Here is a 20,959-nt window from a genome sequence, read left to right on the forward strand (position 1 = left end):
GCTTGGTCCTCATTGGTTAGAAGATAGGTGGGAGGAGTAAACAGAACAGAACGCTGGGAGGAAGAGGAAGTGAGCTCAGACTCCACAGCTCTCCTCTCGGGAACAGACGCCTCAGAGAGACGCCATGCCCCAGCTCTGACCCAGGATGGACTTAGGCTAGAATCTTCCTGGTAAGACTGGTGCTCACAGATTATTAGAGATGGGTTGATCGGGATATCAGAATTAGCCAGTAAGGGCTAGAGCTAAAGGGCCAAGCAGTGTTTAAACGAATACAGTTTGTGTGTTGTTATTTTGGGGCAAAAGCTAGCCGAGCAGGCGGCTGGGGTGTTGGGGATGCAGCCCTGCCGCCCATATTACTACATATCTCTTACACTCAAAAGGTACTAGAACACATAATTGAGTTAATAATATGCCTTGGATTCACTTAGGACTTGCCTTTTTATCTTCCCTGTTTATTTAGCCTACCTTTAAGAGAACAATATAACAACCAACAATAAATGCCTTAGGTTCCCTCAGTATCCAGCTTTTACAACCAAAACTAATACATTATGTAACTTCCATGCCCCTGACCCAGAGAGCGATACAAGTGTGTAAATATGTGTGTTATGGCAATCATTCAAAAACAGCAAACATGTTGAAAGTGATCTTATACAACAAATACCTCCCATATATACTGGAAACAGCACATGGATATTGCTTAATAACACTATGTTTGCAGTACTGAGTGCTTTGGGGTCATTTGGAATCAGTTGCACAAATATCCCTTGTAAAGCTCTGTTTTTTTTTTTTGAAATAATTAACTTTATTTTATGTGCATTGGTGTAAAGGTGTCAGACTCCCTGAAACTGGGGTTACAGACAGTTGTGAGCTGCCATGTGGGTGCTGGGAATTGAACTCAGGCCCTTTGGAAGAGCAGCCAGTGCTCTTGACCACCGAGCCATCTCTCCAGTCCCAAAGCTCTGTTAAAGATGTAAAGTATCCCTTATTTCTTCCCCATGTATTCTGGCCTGTTCAACAAACACAGAATGCAGCCCTTTATTAGGAACAAGACATATAGCAAGAGAGCCAGACATTATTAGGTAGGTATAGACAGACAAGTCAGGAATTATAAGCTACGGACAAATGGAAGACACGGGGAGAAAAGCAGAAAATTCAATTTTAGGCTTATAATCCTGGCATAGGAGAAGAGAAAAGCATCCTTGGGGCTCACTGGCCAGACTGATTAGCTTAACTGATTAGCTTCAGGCAAATGTGAGACCCTGTCTCAAAGAAGATCACCTTTCTAAGGATGACATTCTAAGGTTGCTGTCTCACACCCATTCACACATGTGTATATGTACATACACACACAAACACACTTCAAAAATAATCACTTTACACCAATACAGGTCTATATACTAGAATTCTACATTTCTCTCAAGTTTTCTGTCAGTCATTTCAGTTCAAACCTTGTCCTTGCCCAAACCAGACAAATTCCCTCCTTAGTTCTGCTGTTGCATCTGATGCATGGATTGTCTCTAATTTTAACTTCCTCTAATTTAAACCTCTGTAATTAGTTCAGAACATCATTACCCAAAACTTTTCAAACATTCCCAATAACTAAAAAAACAGACCCTGTATTCTGGGGCCTTGAGAGATGGCTTGGTCTAACCAAGTACTTGCTAAACAAGCAGTTTGAGCTCCAGGATTTACATCCAAAAGCTATGTGGGGTAGAGTGTATTTGTCCCCAGTGCTGACAAGGATGGAGATCACTGTGGCTTGCTGGGCAGTTAGCCTAGCCTATGTGGCAAGTTCCAGCCACCAGGAGACAAAGATGAAGATGAAGAAGACGAGGAGGAGGAGGAAGAGGAGGACGAGGAGGAGAAAGAGGAGGAGGAGGAAGAATAAGAGGAGGAGGAGGAGGAAGAGGAGGAGGAGGAAGAGGAGGAAGAGGAGGAGGAGGAGAAAGAGGAGGAGGAGGAAGAAGAGGAGGAGGAGGAGGAAGAAGAAGAAGAAGAAAGGTAAACAGAGCCCGAGGAAGAACATCCCCTAAGAAGCTGACCTCTAGCCTCCATACTTCTGTGCACACATACCCCACCCCTTATAAGCACCAGCACACATACAGACACACACCTATGTACATACATATACATAAAATAAAAAATATAAAATAATAAGCTAGACATGGTAGCACACATCAGAAACCCCGGCACTAGGAAATCAGAGGCAGAGGACCAGGAGTTCAAGACAAAAAACATCAGAATAATATTACGCCTTTTATCAGTATAAAACCCAGGAAAGAAAGGAATGGTGTCTTTCAAGCCCGGGAGGTAAGTAACTAACTGTAAACTAAACATTGCTATTCTCAGCAAAGACATCTCTTTAAGTTGATGGAGAAAGAAAAACATTTCAAGACACAAATGCAAACAATTGATGACAACTGAGCTAGCACTGCAGAAAGTGCTAAAGGAATACTATACCTATGAAAAGAAGAAAGACAGTTTTACCCAAAAGAACACGGGAAACAATACATTCTATGGGAGGAAAATAAACCCAGAGCTGAGAGAATCAAGGAGAACCAACACAGGAAATCAGCAAACCCCAAATACTAACAGAGGAGAAGAGAACTATCAGTAATTCAGTCAACCAGAAATTTAACTAAAAAAATTACAGAACATATGATTTTTCTCAAAATTTCTTCAAAATTCCTCTCAAAATAACTTTAAATAGAAAGCTCTCCATTAGTCAATTAAAAGACACAGATAAACTGACTAGTTTGTAAAACCAAAGTCCAATTATCTATCTCTTCTTGCACTATTCCTACACTATTCATATAAGTAGGAAAGACACTAAGAGAACCGAGCCAAAGGACGGACCCAGTGTACTAGTGGAAGCCGTAAACATGCTGGCCTAGCAACTCTTACATCTGATAGAGCAGCCTTCACCCCATAGCCAGGCAGAAGAGACAAACAGGGCCCTACATATTAATATTATCAAGAAGATGTCTAATGATATAAACAAAATAATCCTAACCCTACTGCCTACTATACACTGACGCATTATATACTTTATCAACTATTTACAATACATTTTTTTTTCGAGACAGGGTCTCTCTTTATGTATTTCTGGCTGGCCTTGAACTCACAGATCTTTTTGTCTCTTCCTCCCAAGTGCTGGAGTTACAGGTGGGCACTGCCATGCCTGGGTATAATATTCTTTTTTTGTTTGTTTGTTTGTTTCAAGACAGGGTTTCTCTGTAGCTTTGGTGCCTGTCCTGGAACTAGCTCTTGTAGACCAGCCTGGAACTCACAGAGATCCGCCTTCCTCTGCCTCCCGAGTGCTGGGATTAAAGGCCACCACTGCCTGGCTAATATTCTTAATACATAAAAAATGTTTTATGATCTCACTATACTTAGGATATTTTCATTAAAAAGAAATGTTAGTCATGATCATTTCAGTTCTCAGTTTTGTTCTAGAAGTTGCTCTATAGATAAGGCTAGCCTCAAACTCACAAAGATTCACCTGCCTCTGCCTCTTAAGTACTGGGATTAAAAGGGTGTGCTACCATGCCCAGCTCCAAAAGTATAAATTATTTTTTCTTTCTTTCATTTTCTTTTTGTTTTTTTCAAGACAGGGTTTCTCTGTGTAGCCTTGGTGCCTGTCCTGGAACTCGCTCTGTAGACCAAACAGGCCTCAAACTCACAATTTCCTCTGTCTTTTGAGTATTGGGATAAAAGGTATGCACCACCATTGCCCAGCTTCAAAAGTATAAATTTTAAAATAATATTGCAATCATTACGGGGTAATTGTGAATCCACTCATTGGTGCAAGTGTGCTGCAGGCAGCTGGATTTCATTATTGAGCATTCAAAATCAGTACAGTATGTCATTTCCTAATAAATATACTGCATAAATGCAGAAAAATACATATACATGCTATCATAATAATTGACAAGTCCCTACCTGACAGGAGACGAACCAGATGTTTCTGTATCAGGACCTGAGGACAGGTAACCCTCTGTGCAACCGCAAACTGCATTAATGCTTTCAGACCGTTATGCTAGATTGTGAGAGAGGTAAGATAAAATGATGAGGGAAGAGCACAGAGTTAGATCAGGACAATAAACAACCAATCCTAGCCTACTATACACCGATGCACACTTGATCAACTATTTACAATACTCTATTTTTCTCTTTCTCTCTCTCTCTCTCTTTCTTTTTTTTTTGAGACAGGGTCTATGTATGTATTCTTGGCTGGCCTTGAACTCAGAAATCTTTTTATCTCTGCTTCCTAAGTGCTGTAGTTAAAGGTGGGCACCACCATTCCTGGCTACAATATTCCCAATACAAAAAAATGTTTTATGATCTCACTATACTTCTCATTTTTCCATTAAAAAGAAAGAAATGTTAGCCATGGTAAGAAAACATGGAACAACTGAAAACACCTTCTGCTTTCAAGAAGCAGGATGTGACCTACAGGGACATGCACTGTGGACTGTCAGAAAACCAGGAGGGAAAGGCAGTGTCCAGTCAGAGGCGGCAGTCTAGGGAATATCAACAGGTGTCCATCTTGCTTTCGCAGGGCTAGGAGCACACTTTGCAAAACAAAAAGCCAACAACATAGCTATCAAGGTGTATTTCATGATTCTTCAGGGATATTGGCAAGAACTGAAGAGACAGGCAAGAATCATTATCATTATTATTGTGTTGTTGTTATTATTATTGGTGATGAAAGTTTCATTAAGAATCTCATGTATGCTAGGCAAGCATTAAACACACTTCTTGAATATTTACTAGTTACCAGGGCTGCCTGTTTTTTAATTTAAAAAATATTATTTATTTATTTTGTGTGTATGTACACACATTTGTGGAGGTCAAAGGATAACTTGTAGGAGTAGGTTCGTCCTTCCAGGTGTGTCCAGGGTACTGAACTCAGATCACCAAGCTCAGTGACAAACAAGTTCTTTTACCCACTGAGCATTTCACAGACCCCAGGGCTGCCTTGTGTGTGTGTGTGTGTACCTGTATGCCCATGTGCAGATTATTTTGATCAATTTGTGACAAGCTAGGGTCACTGGGGAAGAGGAAACCTAAGTTGAGAAAATGTCCCCATTAAATTGACCTGTGGGCAAGCATGTGAGACATTTTCTTGATTAATGATTCCTACAGCAGGTAGTGCTACTCCTGGGCAGGTTGGTGGTCCTGAGGTAAGTAAGAAAGCAAACTGAGCAAGCCATGGGTAACAATCCATTTTGGTCAAAGCAATATAAACCTAGCGAACAAAGTGTGTATATGTTGGAGCACATGCAGAGGTCAGAGACAAGTTGGGTAAATTTGCATCCCCTTTCACCATGTCTACTCTGGGGATCAAATTCGGTTTGTCAGGCTTGGTGGAAAGTGTCTTTACTCACTGAGACATCTACGCTGTCCTGCATGTCTGGTCATTAACTCAGTATGATTATCTGTCTCGAGCAGAATCCATTAATATTCAGTGGTATATGACGGTGAAGCATCAATGAGGGGGAGATACAGGATGTGTCTGGTTTTACGGCAGGAAAGCAGCCAACTTGCCTGGAATCTAGGTGAATTACATTTAATTATGAAACTGAAAAACCTGACCATGTTTCCTGACACGGCAGTATGCCCCACGCCCCAGCTCTGCTGTTCTTTACAGAAGAGAGATTACATGTGCTGCAGTGATGAACAATCTACGGAATCCCCTTTCTAAAAAAGTATCCCAGAAACTGCTGAATTCTATTGGAATATACATACCTGCCTATTTTGAAGTGCTCCAAATAGAGGTTTTCCTTCATCTCCCAATAGGTTTTCTTTAAAAAAAAAATAACAAATCCAAAAATATTACAAAATTCTATATTTTGCGTGTGGGTTTTCTTTTTGAGACAGCGTTTCACTATGCAACCATGCTGGCCTTACCCTGAGTAAATACACATCAATGCACTGTCCTATACTCAGGATTTAAGTCTAATAGTTTGTGAGCAACTCCTAAGATCTATCCTGGGACTGAGGCAAGAACGTTTTGGAGAAGAAAGTGTGTGTATGTTACTCAAGGCAAATTATGGCATACTGAATTGGTACAAAAGGAATTTAGTGATGAAAATGTACATCATTAAAAACTGTGACCAACGTGGAGAGAGAATGGGAGGAGAGAAGGGAGCAGAAACTTCAGTCAGAATGTTTAAAAACAAAAACAAAAAGCAAAAACTGTGACTAAGAAAATGTATTGAAGAAGAGAAATGTAACCTGGCCTGGATAAAGATGATGTGAAAGAGACATTCTACATCTTCCGTGACACCTCGCTCACTTACAACCTCAGGGCTTGCTTCCCTCTGCCGCCCTCTGGGAAATTTCCAAAGCAGCAAAGCATTTGACAAGTTACTATTTGGACCTGGTTTTGATATCTGTCTCTCCTGACCACCTCGTACGTCCTCGTCCAATAATTTTTTGTTTGTTTGTTTGTGACTCTGGTCCTACTTTCTTCTTCTCTCAAAGTACAGAACAGCATTCTGAGAAGTCCTGAGCTGACTGTGTTCATATGCATTTGTTCTAGATATAGCGTTGTCATGTCCACAAGGTTTGACTAGAGTGCTTAATGCTATCCTTCAAAATATTGGTTAGTCACACAGGGTTACTGTGATAAGTAAAAAGACAAAACTATAAAACATTCCCAGAACCACACTAATACACTAAAATACTAGTGGTCCTCAAATACAGCAACCTCTCCCAAGGCATCATCAATGTAAGTTTGTTCCACTTTTTATTTTACTTTTAAGTAGGCTTTACCGATGGCCTGGACAGTGAAAGCACATGTGCTCCAGGTCATCATGGGCACTCGCGGGTCCAGTTCATCAGGAGGCACTTTCAGTCCAATTCTGTAAATCGTTGTGGCAAAGAGAATGACCATTTCCTTGATACTATTAGAATATTTCACCCTAAAAACAAAACAAAAAGAAATTTGTACAGTATTTTAGAAAAAAGGGCTGCTTCCCGAGACACCCCATTAAATCCAAAAGCAACAGAAACAATTTATTCCTTCAGACATTATGTGCACTCGTTACTTTCATCACTGCTGTAACCAAATAGCTGACAGAAAGCAATACAGGGAAGGAAGAACTTATTTCGGCTCACAGTGTCAGGAGATACCAGTTCATTGTGGTGGGAAGGCATGTAGTGGAAGCATGGCTTCGGCGGGAGGAGTGTGGTGTTGCCTATGCACATGTGAGCAGGGCAGGAAAGAGAAAGAAGAATGCCACCATGTGGCCAGCTTCCTCCTTTTCCCCTTGTTACTCAGTGTCACCCAGCCATGGGATGCCAACGTCCACATGCAGTTGTGGTCCCTCTCCTCAATTAGTCCTCTCAAGAAAAGCCCTCACTGGGGTGGGAGAGATGGCTCAGAGGGTAAGAAGCACGGGCTGTTCTACCAGAGGACCCAAATTTGAATCCGAGCACCCATATGGAGGCTCACAACCCTCTCTAACTCCAGGCCAGGGGATCAAATGTCCTCTTCTGGTCTCCACAGGCATCAGGCACACATGTTATACACAGTCATACATAAAGTAAAAAAAAGCCAACAGATCCAAGAGTGTGCCTCATTAATGTCATAGGTGGTTCTTAATCCAGTTAACTATCAAACTAAACATCAAAAGCTAGGCAGTGGAGGAACACTCGGGAGGCAGAGGTGTGCCATGGCACCCACTTCACACACTCTTTAGATACTTACGAAGACTGAACTCCAAAACTCAGGATGGAATGAAACTCAAAAGTCGAATCTCCCATTCCTTGATTAAACAATACAGGAACTGCCGGAGCCTCTCCTTATACATTAAGAGGAAAAGAATAAAAATCATGACTAAGTTAGTCTAACACTATCTAGCTGTTTAAGCCATACACGATCCCTTAGAAATGCAAGTAAGCAGTGAATAATCTCTCCTAACCCTCTACATACATACCATTGAGGCGATGTTCCTTCTACATATAAATGCCACACACTTTTCCCTTTAAAGGCATCATACGGCGCTGCTCTCTGCATTTTACTTTCTTACCTAATAGGTAATGAGTATTTTGCCTTATGGGTAACTTTCCTTATTTCATTTTTTTAAAAATAATTTTAAAAACTGCATTTGTAGGCAGATCTCTGGGAGTGTGAGGCCAGCTGGTCTACAAAGAGAGAGCTAGTTGAAGGACAGTCAAGGCTACCAAGAAACCATGTCTCAAAAAACCAAAACTGCATTCGTAGTTAATTTAGTGTATAGTATATGTATGTTTCTGTTCATGCGCACGTATGGCACGTATGTGGTACATGTGCAGTCCAGAGGACAACTTGTGGGACTTAGTTCTCTCCTGCCACCAAGGAAGGTCGTCAAATAAAATTTTAAAGCAGGATGTGGTGGTGGCTGTACACATCCAGTACAGACAGATTTCCATAAAGAGGATAAGACAGAATGGCTTCAGGCCAGGAGCTAGACAAGATTGCAAGAACCCTTCTTGAACACACAAAACCAAACAATACAAACTGAACTTTGCCTTCATTTATTGATTTATAAGCTAATAAAAAATTTCTGCACTAAATACTGTATGCACATGGTAGGATATATATGATTGCTTTTATATGTATGTATACAAGGCTCATGAACCCATGTATGCGCATGAGGAGGCCAGAGAACAGAAAGCATCTGCCTCTATGACTTTCCACCTTATATTTAGAAACAGGATCTCTCACCTTTTTGGCCTTCAGCCTCCTAGGCCACTGCTCCCTTCCCTACAGCACCAAATGTAGATGCAGAGCAGACATTTCACTCACCAAGTCACCTCCCTAACCCTCCTCAGCAAGCTCTTTAGTGATCTTTCAATTATGTTCTTAAGCATTTCTTATAGCAATACCTGTCACTCAGCTGTAAAACATAAGTACATAAGGTAACAGCTTTAATATATTTTTGTTGTTAATATTAAGGCAGAATATTTAATAATATTCTGTTTCCCAGTTGAAAAATGATTAAACTTAGTAAATTGAGAGCCAAAAAGCCTTAATGCAAAATCTCTATTCCCTGATAGCCAACAAAAAAACTTGGGAGGCAGAGGCAGGTGGATCGCTGTGAGTTCGAGGCCAGCCTGGTCTTCAAGAGCTAGTTCCAGGACAGGTTCCAAAACTACAGAGAAATCCTGTCTCGAAAAAAAAAAAAAACAAAAAAACACATTTTAGCCTCTGAGAGCACCAGACTCACTGTGGTGCACAGACACACATATAGGCAAAAGTTACAAATATAAATATAAAAAAATTAAACATTTAGAAACAATTTCCACACATCTAGTACAAACAGATTTCTACAAACCTTTACTGTGCTTCATTTTATAACCTGATATCCTGGCAAGAACAGTCTGTATCCACCGTGCCAAGGTCAAGAGCTGAGCAAGGGCCTCTGCATTCTCACTAGAAAAAAAAAGACATTTAGAAATGATCAGTTTAAAGTCAATCTGCAGGGCTAAACTTGTAGAGTCTTTCCTTTAATAGATGGGTATATTAAAAACATCAAATTCTGTGGGCATAGTGACATAATCTTTAATCCTAGCACTCAGAAGGGAGAGGCAGGCAGATCCCTATGAGTTCAAAACCAGCCTGTTCTACATAGTGAGTTCAGGCCAGCAAGAGATAATGAGACCTCATCTCAAAAAAATAAATGAGTAAAATTAAATACATCTATGGCTGAGGAGAAATAAAATACCAGTAAACTGAAAATATCACTGTGGTTACTCATCAATGTGATGTCATCGACAACCTGATTCCTCCACACTCAATCTACAGGACTCAGGTTCTTCTTTTTTTACCCCCCTTGGTTTTTCGAGACAGGGTTTCTCTGTAGCTTTGGTGCCTGTCCTGGAACTAGCTCTTGTAGACCAGGCTGGTCTCGAACTCACAGAGATCCACCCACCTCTGCCACCCGAGTGCTGGGATTAAAGGCGTGCACCACCAACGCCCGGCACAGGACCCAGGTTCTAATATCCCAAGTTGGTCACTTCTTTCCACCTCCATCCACTACTCTCCTGGAAGTCCTACTGCCTCTCACATGAACCACTTCAGTGGCTTCTTAATAGTTCTTTTCCGGTTTTCACTGGATTATTTGGTATTTTGATGTCTAGTTTCCGAGTTTTGTTTTTTTTTTTGTTTGTTTGTTTTTTGTTTTCCGAGACAGGGTTTCTCTGTAGCTTTGGAGTCTGTCCTGGAACTAGCTCTGTAGACCAGGCTGGTCTCGAACTCACAGAGATCCGCCTGCCTCTGCCTCCCGAGTGCTGGGATTAAAGGCGTGCGCCACCATCGCCTGGCTTCCGAGTTTTTTTAATTGTCACTATAGAAACTCCATCCAGCAACTGATGGAAGCAGATGGAGAGATCCACAGTTGAGCACTGGGCTGAGCTCCAGAGTCCAGTCGAAGAGGGAGGAGTGATATAATATGAATAAAGGGGTCAAGACCATGATAGGGATACCCACAGAAACAGCTGACCTGAGCTAGTGGGAGCTCACTGATCCAGACTGACAGCAACCTCTGTCCTCTGAATGTGGGTGTCAGTTGTGTGGTTTAGGCAGTCTGTGGGGCCACTGGCAATGGGACCAGGATTTATTCATAGTGCTTGTACTGGCTTTCTGGAGCCCATTCTCTTTGGAATGATACCTTGCTCAGCTTAGATATAGCAGGGAGATCGTTGGTCCTGCCACAAAATGATGTGCCAGACTCTCTTGACTTCCCACAGGAAGCTTTACACTCTCTGAGGAGTGGGTAGGGTGTGGGATGGGGAAAGGTGGAGGGAGCGGGCAGAGGGGAGAGAGTGGGAACTGGGATTGGTATGTAAAAATGAGAAAAGATTGTTTTTTAAAAAAATTAAAAAATATTTTTAAAAGAAGAATTCTTTTCCCTTATACTTTTCTTTAAAAAAATTAATTGTTTTTGTTTGTTTGTTGATTGGTTTTGGTTTTTCAAGAGAGGATTACTCTATGTAGCCCTGGATGTCCTGAAACACATATGTAGAGCAGGCTGCCCTCGAACTCAGAGATCTGCCTGACTCTGTCTCCACAGTGCTGGAACTAAAGGTGTAAACCACCATTACAGACAAATTTTTGCCTTATATTTCCCCCAGAGCTGAAGACCAAACCCAGGGCTTACCATTGATTACATTCCCATTAGGGGCCTGTGCTTTTGATTCTAAACCAAGCTTCCTCTGGAGAAAAACAACTGTTCATCCCTCACTTGGATCTGAAAGACGAGCTGCCTGAAAACTCTGTATTTAGTGTCAGGCACTGCCAGACTCTGGATTTCTTTGGTATGACTCACAGTTCAGCAACTCATACTATGTCATTGTAAGCTTCTCCTTCATGGAATGCATATTCCATAAAAATAAGACATTAAATAATAATTCATTAAAAAATGGTCTTGTTTTAAAGAAGTATGTATGTATGCATGCATGCATGTATATATGTATGTATGCATGTATACGGATGTTTTGTCTGCATGTACATCTGCACAGCAGACGAGGGCATTGGATCCCCTGGGAACTACAGTTGTAGCTGATTGTGAGCTGCCATGTGGATGCTGGGAATTGAACACAAGACCCAGCCAAAGTTCTTAATCAATGAGCCTTAATCTCTCCAGCCTCTGAAAGGGCAGATTTGAAGGAAGTAAAATATAAAATGAAGTGTGCTGTATTTGAATACCTACCATAAATTTGACCTAAGAAATCTTTTTGGTTCTCAAAAGTGAAAGTGTATTATGACTGGTGATGACTTAAAAAACAAACAAACAATTAACATGAGTTTTAGGAAAAAAACTTGTGTGTACATGATGTGTATGTCTAAGTATTTATGTGTGTAAGTGCAGGTGTGAGCATGCCACAATACATGTGCAGACAACAGAAGACAACCCTTTGTTGTTCGCTGGTGCACACACTGGGCTAGACATAGACTTGCACACGTTCTCCTACTCCAGGTCCCATCTCCGCATAGGAGGCTGGATTGACAGACAAATACTAAAAAGACTAGCTTTTACATGAATTCTAAAGATTTGAACTCACATCCTTCTACTTTCACACTACGATAAATCTATTGTAAATGTTTTATATCAAAATGTTAGTTTTGGTGCTAGAGATGGCTCAGCAGTTAAGAGCACCTACTGCTGTTGCAGAGGACCTGAGTGTAGTTCTTGGTACCCATAGTTCATAACAGCTGTAACACCAGCTCCAGGGGCTATGACAGCCTCTTCACTCACACATGCACATACCCCCACACATATACACATAACTGATAATAAAAACATACATATATGAAGCTTAGTTAAGAAAGTTGAGGAAGTCAGTTGCTGAGCATTCCTTTAAAATTTTAGAGAGCAATGAGATATGTATCTTTATTTTGGGGAATTACCCTGTTTAAAAAGCTTGTGTAACCTAACAAGAAGTTGGAAGAGGCTGGGCATGGTGAGAGATGCCTGTAATCTCAGCACTCAGGAAGCTGAGGTAAGCTCAAGCTAGCCTAGACTGCACAGCAAAGCCTTGTCTCAAAAAACAAACAAACAAACAGCTCTCGTGCCCTCAGAAGTTAGAAGTGAGGTCTGGGTTCAAATTCTAAATCTCTTGGAACAAACAAAAACCACTCATAGTCTCTATCCAATTATTTTATTTATGTTTAAATGGAAATAATAGCGCCAACTTCAGTAGATTACTGAGAGAATTAAATAAGACATGGCAAGTGCATGGTACATTGTCTAGAGCTTGTCCAATACACGAAGAACAAATCTTTCTGACGCTTCTTTGTCCCCATAAGGTGACATAACATGTCCAAATATGATGAATAAAAATAATTCCAAACTGGGTTTTCCAATGACACAAAACAGCAGAGGTAAAGGGATCACTTCTTGACTCTGCTAAACACACCACTTTTCTATATCTTTGCTGTGAAGAACATGATGAACTCATGCTGTTGTTCTCTGGTGCCTCATACGTGTATCAGCACTGAGTGATATCTCTAGCCAAAGGCACACTTTCAAAATGTAAAACCATTTTCTTTGGAAGACTGAATTATTACAAATTTACTGATTTTTAAATAATTTAAGAATAACTTAGCCGGGCGGTGGTGGTGCACGCCTCTAATCCCAGCACTCGGGAGGCAGAGGCAGGCAGTTCTCTGTGAGTTCGAGACCAACCTGGTCTACAAGAGCTAGTTCCAGGACAGGCTCCAAAACCACAGAGAAACCCTGTCTCGAAAAACGAAAAAAAAAAAAAAAAGAATAACTTATATGTTCTGAGACAGCGTCTCAGGATCTAACCTTAGCTAGCCTATAACTTGCTACATAGACTAAGTTGGCCTCAAACTCAGAGATCTTTTGCCTCAGTCTACTGAATACTGGCATTAAAGGCGTGTACTACCATGCCTGTCTAAGATAACAATTTTGTTATCATCAGTAGAACAGTAAGAATATGGAAGTAGATAATGAAATGTTCTAACAATTATTAAAAACTAGTGATATCTGTTAAATTGCATTTTCAGACAATCAGAAAGAATATAAACTAATTTAAATTTTAAAGGCTCACACATTAGTCAAAGACATGATTCATATAATGCTGTTATTTATTTTTATCATTAACTTTTGGTACAGATCTCCAATAGAACTTGTATCTTTGAGGTTTTGCAGCTTTGACTGTAGAAAGACAAGTGCATAACACACTGCTTTAAGTAAATGAACATGCTAGTTCTCTTTGATGCCAAAACCTGAGCTTTTGATCTTATTTGCAAGCATAGTGCAAGCTATGGAATGAGAATCATACTAGTTCCTATAAGACACAGTAATCTGGCAAAAAAGCAAGTTAAAAGCCAAGGACAGTTTAAAAACAAGTACCTGAACAAAGGGTAAAACGAACGCACCTGTTGATCTTCTGAGGCTGCACGGGAATGATGGGGATGACAGTGTTGCACAGAGACTTGCAGAGTGGGCACAGGTACTCTCCACTCTCCAAGTCAAACAGGTCAACATGAATGCGCTGCTGAGAACTTAGTTGTACAGCTTCAAAATACCTACAAAATTCAAGATGCAGGTCCATTTAGAACAAGTCACATGGCTTTGATCTACTCTAAATAAAAATGGTTAGAATTTTGAACTTAATAAGTATCTTTAGAACTTATATGCAAATGTACATGTTATAATTCTAGAAGAAACAGAATTCCCTTTGGGGTATGGATAAACTAGAAACTACATTACAGCAGATACAAATTTGAAAACTCTGCTGAATCTTAACTTGTTCCCCATCTTAACAGCAAGAGGACATAACTAGAGACTCTCAATGGTTATCTATATCACTAAGGGCTTTCAATAGAAAATGATGTTTTGAATCTGATGGCAAATGAGTAAATAATATAAAAAATTATCAGAAATTACATTTTGAAATTTTTACCTTTTCTCAAGATAAAACCAAAACTTTTTCACATTATCAAGATACTTATTATTTTTGTTTGGTTGGTTTATTTCAATACAAACATGTTGTATTTTCTGTGTAGCTCTGGCTTTCCTGGAACTGGCTCTGTAGACCAGGCTGGCCTTGAACTCAAGAGGTCCATTTGCCTCTGCCTCCCCAGTGCTGGAACTAAAGGCATGCATCACTATTACCTGGCTGCAAAGATACTTTTTAGTGTTTAAAAAAATTTTTTTTTCCTTTTTGGTTTTTTAAGACAGGGTTTCTCTGTGTAATAGCACTGGCTGTCTTGGTACTCACTTTGCAGAACAGGCTGGCCTCAAAATTCAGAGATCCACCTGCCTCTGCCTCCTAAGTGCTGGTATCAGAGCCATGCACCATCACCACCTTGGCCTGAGTTTTGATATTTTTAAAATAAATATTACGGCTTCTCTTGCATGACTAGCAGCAAACAGTGTTAATACTATTTAGTTTGTGGGAAGCAAATGCATGTTCAGTGCTAGGAGCTGACCAGGGCAGCACACTGTGCATGCTAAGTGCATGCTATATTAACAAGCTACACTCCCAATCCCTGAAAACACCAAGATGGGAACTTTATACATCAATTTCTAAGATTTACAATAAATAAACATATAATATGCAAAAAGGATTAGTAATTAAAATTGTTTTAATTATTCTAGTAAGAAAAATAGAAGACATGAGAAAACATGCCTTTTTGTGGTGTGTAGCGAACATCAATGTTCCTAGTCTCTTTCAAGAATATGTCAGAGGGACAACTTACTTCTGCCAGCACACTGCATGCATTACATGACCACAGCTTCCTGTATAAGTTCCATGTGCCAGGTCTGGATCCATGAAAAGAGGGTCCAGGATTTCTGGTTCAGAAAGACACAAATAAGAGATATGTACTTATGTTTTCTTGAGTTAAGGAGGTGAGAGTGGAGAAAAAGAGTTTTCAAATCTAAAATTTCTAATCACAAAATTGTATTTCTTAAGAAGGACTTGCTGAACATAGTGGACAATGAGGACTACTGAGAACTCAAGAACAATGGCAATGGGTTTTTGATCCTACTGCACGTACTGGCTTTGTGGGAGCCTAGGCAGTTTGGATGCTCACCTTACTAGACCTGGATGGAAGTGGGTGGTCCTTGGACTTCCCACAGGGCAGGGAACCCTGATTGCTCTTTGGGCTGACAAGGGAGGGGGACTTGATCGGAGGAGGGGGAGGGAAATGGGAGGCGGTGGCAGGGAGGAGGCAGAAATCTTTAATAAATAAATAAATTTTAAAAAAAAGAACGTCCAAGTATAGCAGTGATAGTAATATGCAATACACATTTTCCTAATAGTGTGAAAAAAGGAGGAAAGCAGCTAGGCCTTACAAATTCTAAAATTTGTATGGATTAAACAACTCTATATCCATTTATGTTATAAGTCAGAACAATAGGTTCAAGCTGATTGGTGGCTGAAGTGCTTTTTTATGCTTCAAGAACAAATTTACCTTTGCACTTTTAATGATAATTTGAATACACAACTACTTATAAAAATTCATTTTTATATGTGTGTTTGCCTGCATGTATGTCTGCAGCATGTGTATGCCTGGTTCCCAAGAGGCCAGAAGAGGGCACTGGACCCTCTGGAACTAGAGTTGCAGACAGTTGTGAGCCATCACAGAGAACCCAGGTCCTCTGCAAGGGCAGAAGTATTCTAAACTGCTGAGTCATCTCTCCAACCCCTATAAGACAATGAATGTTAAGAGGCCAGTTAACACCTCTGTGTCTCAGCCTTTCATTTATAAGGAGGTAGTAATGCACAAGGTTGTTGTGAGATATAGTAGGCAAACAGACACAGGATTTAATCATGTCAAATATTAATAAACGTCAGTTTATAATCATCATTACTTCAAGGGAATTTAAAACATAAAGCAGACAACTTCTGGTAAGTATGATGTGTTACCTAATTAAAATTTTATGAAGTAAATGTTTAATATAAATCTAATCATAAGGCAGAGAGATAAATGCACAATGTGAGACATTAGATAAAATTATTAGCCTGCATTTATCAAAAATAGTTATTAACATGAAAAAGGGGGCAAGAAAATAGTCTACATTAAACCAACTAAAATACACTTTTACTTTGCTTTGCTTTGAGACATTATCTCATTGTGTAGCTTAGACTGGCCTTGAACTCACTATGTAGGCCAGGTTCACCTCCATCTAATGTAAAACTTCCTGCCTTACTTTTCCATGTGCTGGGATTACAGGCATGAGCTACCATGCCCAGTTAAAAAAATATGCCTCCCCACTGAAGACAGATATAGGAACAAAAATTACATATGATATTCCTTCCTTCAGTATGGTAATGGTGTGGTAAGTATATAATAAACTGTCTGCAGTTTTGGGAAATGCATTCAGAAATACCTAGATATGAACTGTTATGAGGCCAGCAATCTACTTTCAAATGGTTCAGTGAGATAAAATAAAATCAAAAAAGATGATTGAACAATGTGACTAAGAACTAACAAAAATCAAAACTAATAAAAAAGCCAAGTAGTCAACATGGCAAGTAAGAACCTAATCTATGTCACATACAAATATGTGATATAACCAAGCAGAATTTACACACAATCTCACTGCTGAACCTCTTTCAACATTTATTTTTATTCTAATTACATAGAATTAGGCATGAAAAAAAATGGCTGAAAGTAGATTAAATAAGCAATACATACCCCCTGAGAGGTCTATGGGTTTCCCCCTGTGCTGGGTTAAGGCAGTGGATTTCTGGACACAGGCTGATAATACCATGGCATTGTTTTCTAGTTTCACCTCTTGTTCTTCTTGGCAGAGGATGCATGTCAGCACCTCCCTTTCAGTAACAGCTGGACCCCGCTTAGGACCCAAAGCAATTCTAGAGTAGTCACTGACCGCTGGAGTGCTACCAAAAGGAACAACCAGAAATTAGGACATATGTTTCGGTTATTGTCTTTACATTTTGGAAGATTTCAAGTAAATAAATAAAAATTATACTCAGCAATATTACCTTTAGAAATCAACCCTGAATTTTTTGGCTTTAAGCACTTAATTTCTAACTAGAAAGTTCAGTTTGTTCTAAGTGCACAGAGAAATACATTACAGAATAGTATGTATATCAAGAGAATTGGGGCCATTTCTTTTTTAATAATAAATATGTAGTACACATATCAAAGAAATTCTGTAAAATATAGAAAAATATAAAAAAGCATTGTATTGACAATGTACTCACTAATAATCTTGTTTATTTCTTCTTAGTTTACTTTCTATTTACAATACACATTTTGTATAAATATATACAGATTTATTCAAATAAATGTTGCTTGTGTCATGTATTAAGGTTTACTCAGAAACATTTTAAACAGCTGCGTAGAGCTACTCTTGCTACTGTAGAACCATAATGCTTTTGTCTAATCCCTCTCCTTAGACATTTAGGCTTCTATTTTAGTAGCTATTAAGACTACAAAAATTTAAACTTTTAATAAATCTTAATGATGCAGCAATCTTTATGAGCTACAGATATCCCTGATAATAACAAAATCAAATAAAAGCAAGTATTTATAATGGTTTGTTATGCTAGACACTGTTTCACATATTTTATGGTTTTTTTTCACTTTAATTCTTACAATAAACATAAGGCAGGTACTGTAATTACCTCCATTTGCACAGAGGGAGAAACTGAGCCTAAAGATACTAAGAGGCAGACCTAGGAACTCATCATCAGTAAGTAACACCACCAAGATTTAACTAACCCAGGTAACTTGGCCTCAGAGGTTTGCAAAACTGTACAAGAGGCTCCCTAAAATATGGTGTATCACACAGTGAACTATAAATAACCCAAATGCTCATCAGTATAAGTGAATTAGCATAATGTAAAGCATTACATAGCTTTCTAGGGTACTGCTCAGCAGTAACATGTAGCCCACATCCTTAGAGATAATAATTAAGTACATATCATTTATGCAAACAAAAGGTTGAATAACATAAAACCATACAATTATATCATGACTACAGATATTTGCATGTAATAGTATAATAAAAAATTCTGACATATATACATAAAACCTGTTTCGTTTTTGAGATGAAGTCTCACTTATGTGTAGCTCAGACTAGCCTTGAACTTTCAACCTTTCTAACCTCTTCAATGCAGGGTTATGCATATAAAACTTAACCACAGAGGGCAGAAAGGGAAATAGGATTTGATCAAGTATCCAAAGGAACTTTAGATTTATCCCTACCATTTGATTTTCCAATTGAAAATATAGCAATATAGCTATAATTAAGATAGTAAAAGAAAAGGAATTAAGACAAAAAAATTAAACTTAAGAGATTGATAAATGTGCCTTCATCAACACTGAGAATGTCTTTTGATTTTCAAATTATTTGTTTGTTGAGCGAGTTTCATAGGGTTTTACTATGCAGACAGACTGATATGAAACTTACTGTATAATTCAGACTGGCCTTGTACTTGTGGCAGCCCTGCCTCTGCCTCCCAAGTGTTGAGATTAAAGGAATGCACCATCATGCCTGGCTTCACTGAGAACTTCTTTATGGCTAACCCTTATATGTTAAAGAAATAAGGAAAAAATATGGGAAATAATGTTTAAAGGAGAATAAGAAGGAGCAAAGGCCTCCACAGAAATCGGCAAAAGAGAGTAACAGGCATTGGCAGAAGACAAAATGCAAAAAGTCAGTAAACAACTTTCTGAGCGGTCACCCTTGGACTAACTGGTTTACTTTTCAGTCTGTGGTGCCAGGGAACTGAACCAAGCCAGCACTCTACTACTGAGCTTCACTCCTAGCCACAAGCTTTACTTGGTGATAATGAGGCATGTTCATACACTAGCAGGGGTAGAAGCTGACAGTCACCTGCAAAGACAATGTGTAGTATCTGCCAATGTTTCAACCTAGCCAGGCGTGCTGGTGCACAACTTTAATCCCAGCACCTGAGAAGCAGAAGCAGTGGGAGGTCAGTCTGTAGACCTCCAGGACAGAGTTCCAGGACAGCTAGGCTACACAGTGAGACCTTACCTCAGAAATAAATAGGTTAATTAAATTAAAGTTTGTTAAGTTCTGTCCTGTTAGAACCATGGGCACAACTACAGAAGAACCTATGACAACGCTCTGACAAAGTAATAAGGGAAAACAGGAAGCCTCTTAAACCTCACAAATCAGAGAGAACACTGTAAACTCACACCATAAAAGAACATAAAGGAGGCCGGGCGGTGGTGACGCACGCCTTTAATCCCAGCACTCGGGAGGCAGAGGCAGGCGGATCTCTATGAGTTCGAGACCAGCCTGGTCTACAAGAGCTAGTTCCAGGACAGGCTCCAAAATCACAGAGAAACCCTGTCTCGAAAATCTAAAAAAAAAAAGAAAAAAAAAAAAAAAGGAGGGCTGGAAGTCAAAGGGTGCATATTCACAGGTGTGCAGAGGGAGTAAACCTACAGATTTTATGGGTAGCATAAGGACTACAGCTGTGGACTATATGAGGATGTATCACTGTGATTGGTTTAATAAAGAGCTGAGTGGCCAATAACTAAGCAGGAAGAGACTAGATGGACCTTCTGGGACAGAGAGGTCTTGGGGCAAAAGAAAGGCGGAGTTGCCAAACAGAAACAGAGAAAGCAGGACGGGCAATACACAGTAAAGGTCAATGAGCCTCGTAAAAGAATGTAGATTTAAAAATACGGGTTAAAAGTTATAAGAGTCTGATGACCTGAGTTAACCCTGGGACCCACATGATTCAAGGAGTAATATGGCTCCTACAAGTTGTCCTCTGATTTCCATATATATACACACACAATAAATTTTTTTAAAAGTGTGCAAAAAAATATGTGCACCTTAAATATGCAGTATTTAAAAATATTTAAAAACTTGAAATTTAAAAAAAATGATGCAGTCTATACCATAGATCTACGTGTGCTAACGTAAAAAAAAGTGTGCAAAGAGAAAACAAGATATAGAACTAAATATATGGGGGCTGGAGAGATGGCTCAGCGGTGAAAACCACTTTAATTCCCAGCACCCACATGGCAGCTCACAGTCATCTACAATTCTAATACCAATGAAGAGAAAATAATGGGATGGTTTCTATTTTTGTTGTTCCCATTTTAATATATTTAGGAAAACCTGATTTCAGAAGAATGTTTGTTTTGTTTTACCTCTCTTCCTCCATAATGGAGTCTTCCTTTCCTGGCATTTCTGATGTATTGTCATACATGAGTTTGTGAGTCTCAATGAAGTTTTTCTGTAAGGCGGACATCTGGGCCATGATCTTCTGGCGGTGAAGCCTAGCAGCTTCAGCTTTTCTCTTCCGTTCTGCTTTTTCTTTATCATGAGTAGTCTGAATATTAAGTAACACCAAAATTAGATAAAAGCTTCTATTAAAAATTCAAGTCCAGATTGAATATCCCTTATTTGATGCAGCAGTTATCATATCTGATAAGGCAGACTTTAAATAAAAAGCAATTAGGAGAGATAAACAGGGC

At 39.4% G+C, this 20,959-nt stretch overlaps 1 protein-coding gene across 1 annotated transcript in view; it reads right to left on the reverse strand.

The window, feature by feature from the left end:
• Ubr1 (ubiquitin protein ligase E3 component n-recognin 1) overlaps positions 1–20,959 on the reverse strand; it is a 129,508-nt gene that overhangs the window by 25,313 nt on the left and 83,236 nt on the right. Inside the window, exons 29-37 of the mRNA XM_075961904.1 lie at positions 20,633–20,814; positions 17,168–17,373; positions 15,224–15,317; positions 13,898–14,047; positions 9,327–9,424; positions 7,718–7,811; positions 6,781–6,929; positions 5,752–5,807; positions 3,943–4,039 (exon numbers count right to left, since the gene is read on the reverse strand). Coding sequence (XP_075818019.1) covers positions 3,943–4,039; positions 5,752–5,807; positions 6,781–6,929; positions 7,718–7,811; positions 9,327–9,424; positions 13,898–14,047; positions 15,224–15,317; positions 17,168–17,373; positions 20,633–20,814 — 1,126 coding nt within the window. The remainder of the gene's footprint in view (positions 1–3,942; positions 4,040–5,751; positions 5,808–6,780; positions 6,930–7,717; positions 7,812–9,326; positions 9,425–13,897; positions 14,048–15,223; positions 15,318–17,167; positions 17,374–20,632; positions 20,815–20,959) is intronic.

This window comes from Microtus pennsylvanicus, chromosome 2, assembly GCF_037038515.1.
Source record: "Microtus pennsylvanicus isolate mMicPen1 chromosome 2, mMicPen1.hap1, whole genome shotgun sequence".
NCBI lineage: Eukaryota > Metazoa > Chordata > Mammalia > Rodentia > Cricetidae > Microtus > Microtus pennsylvanicus.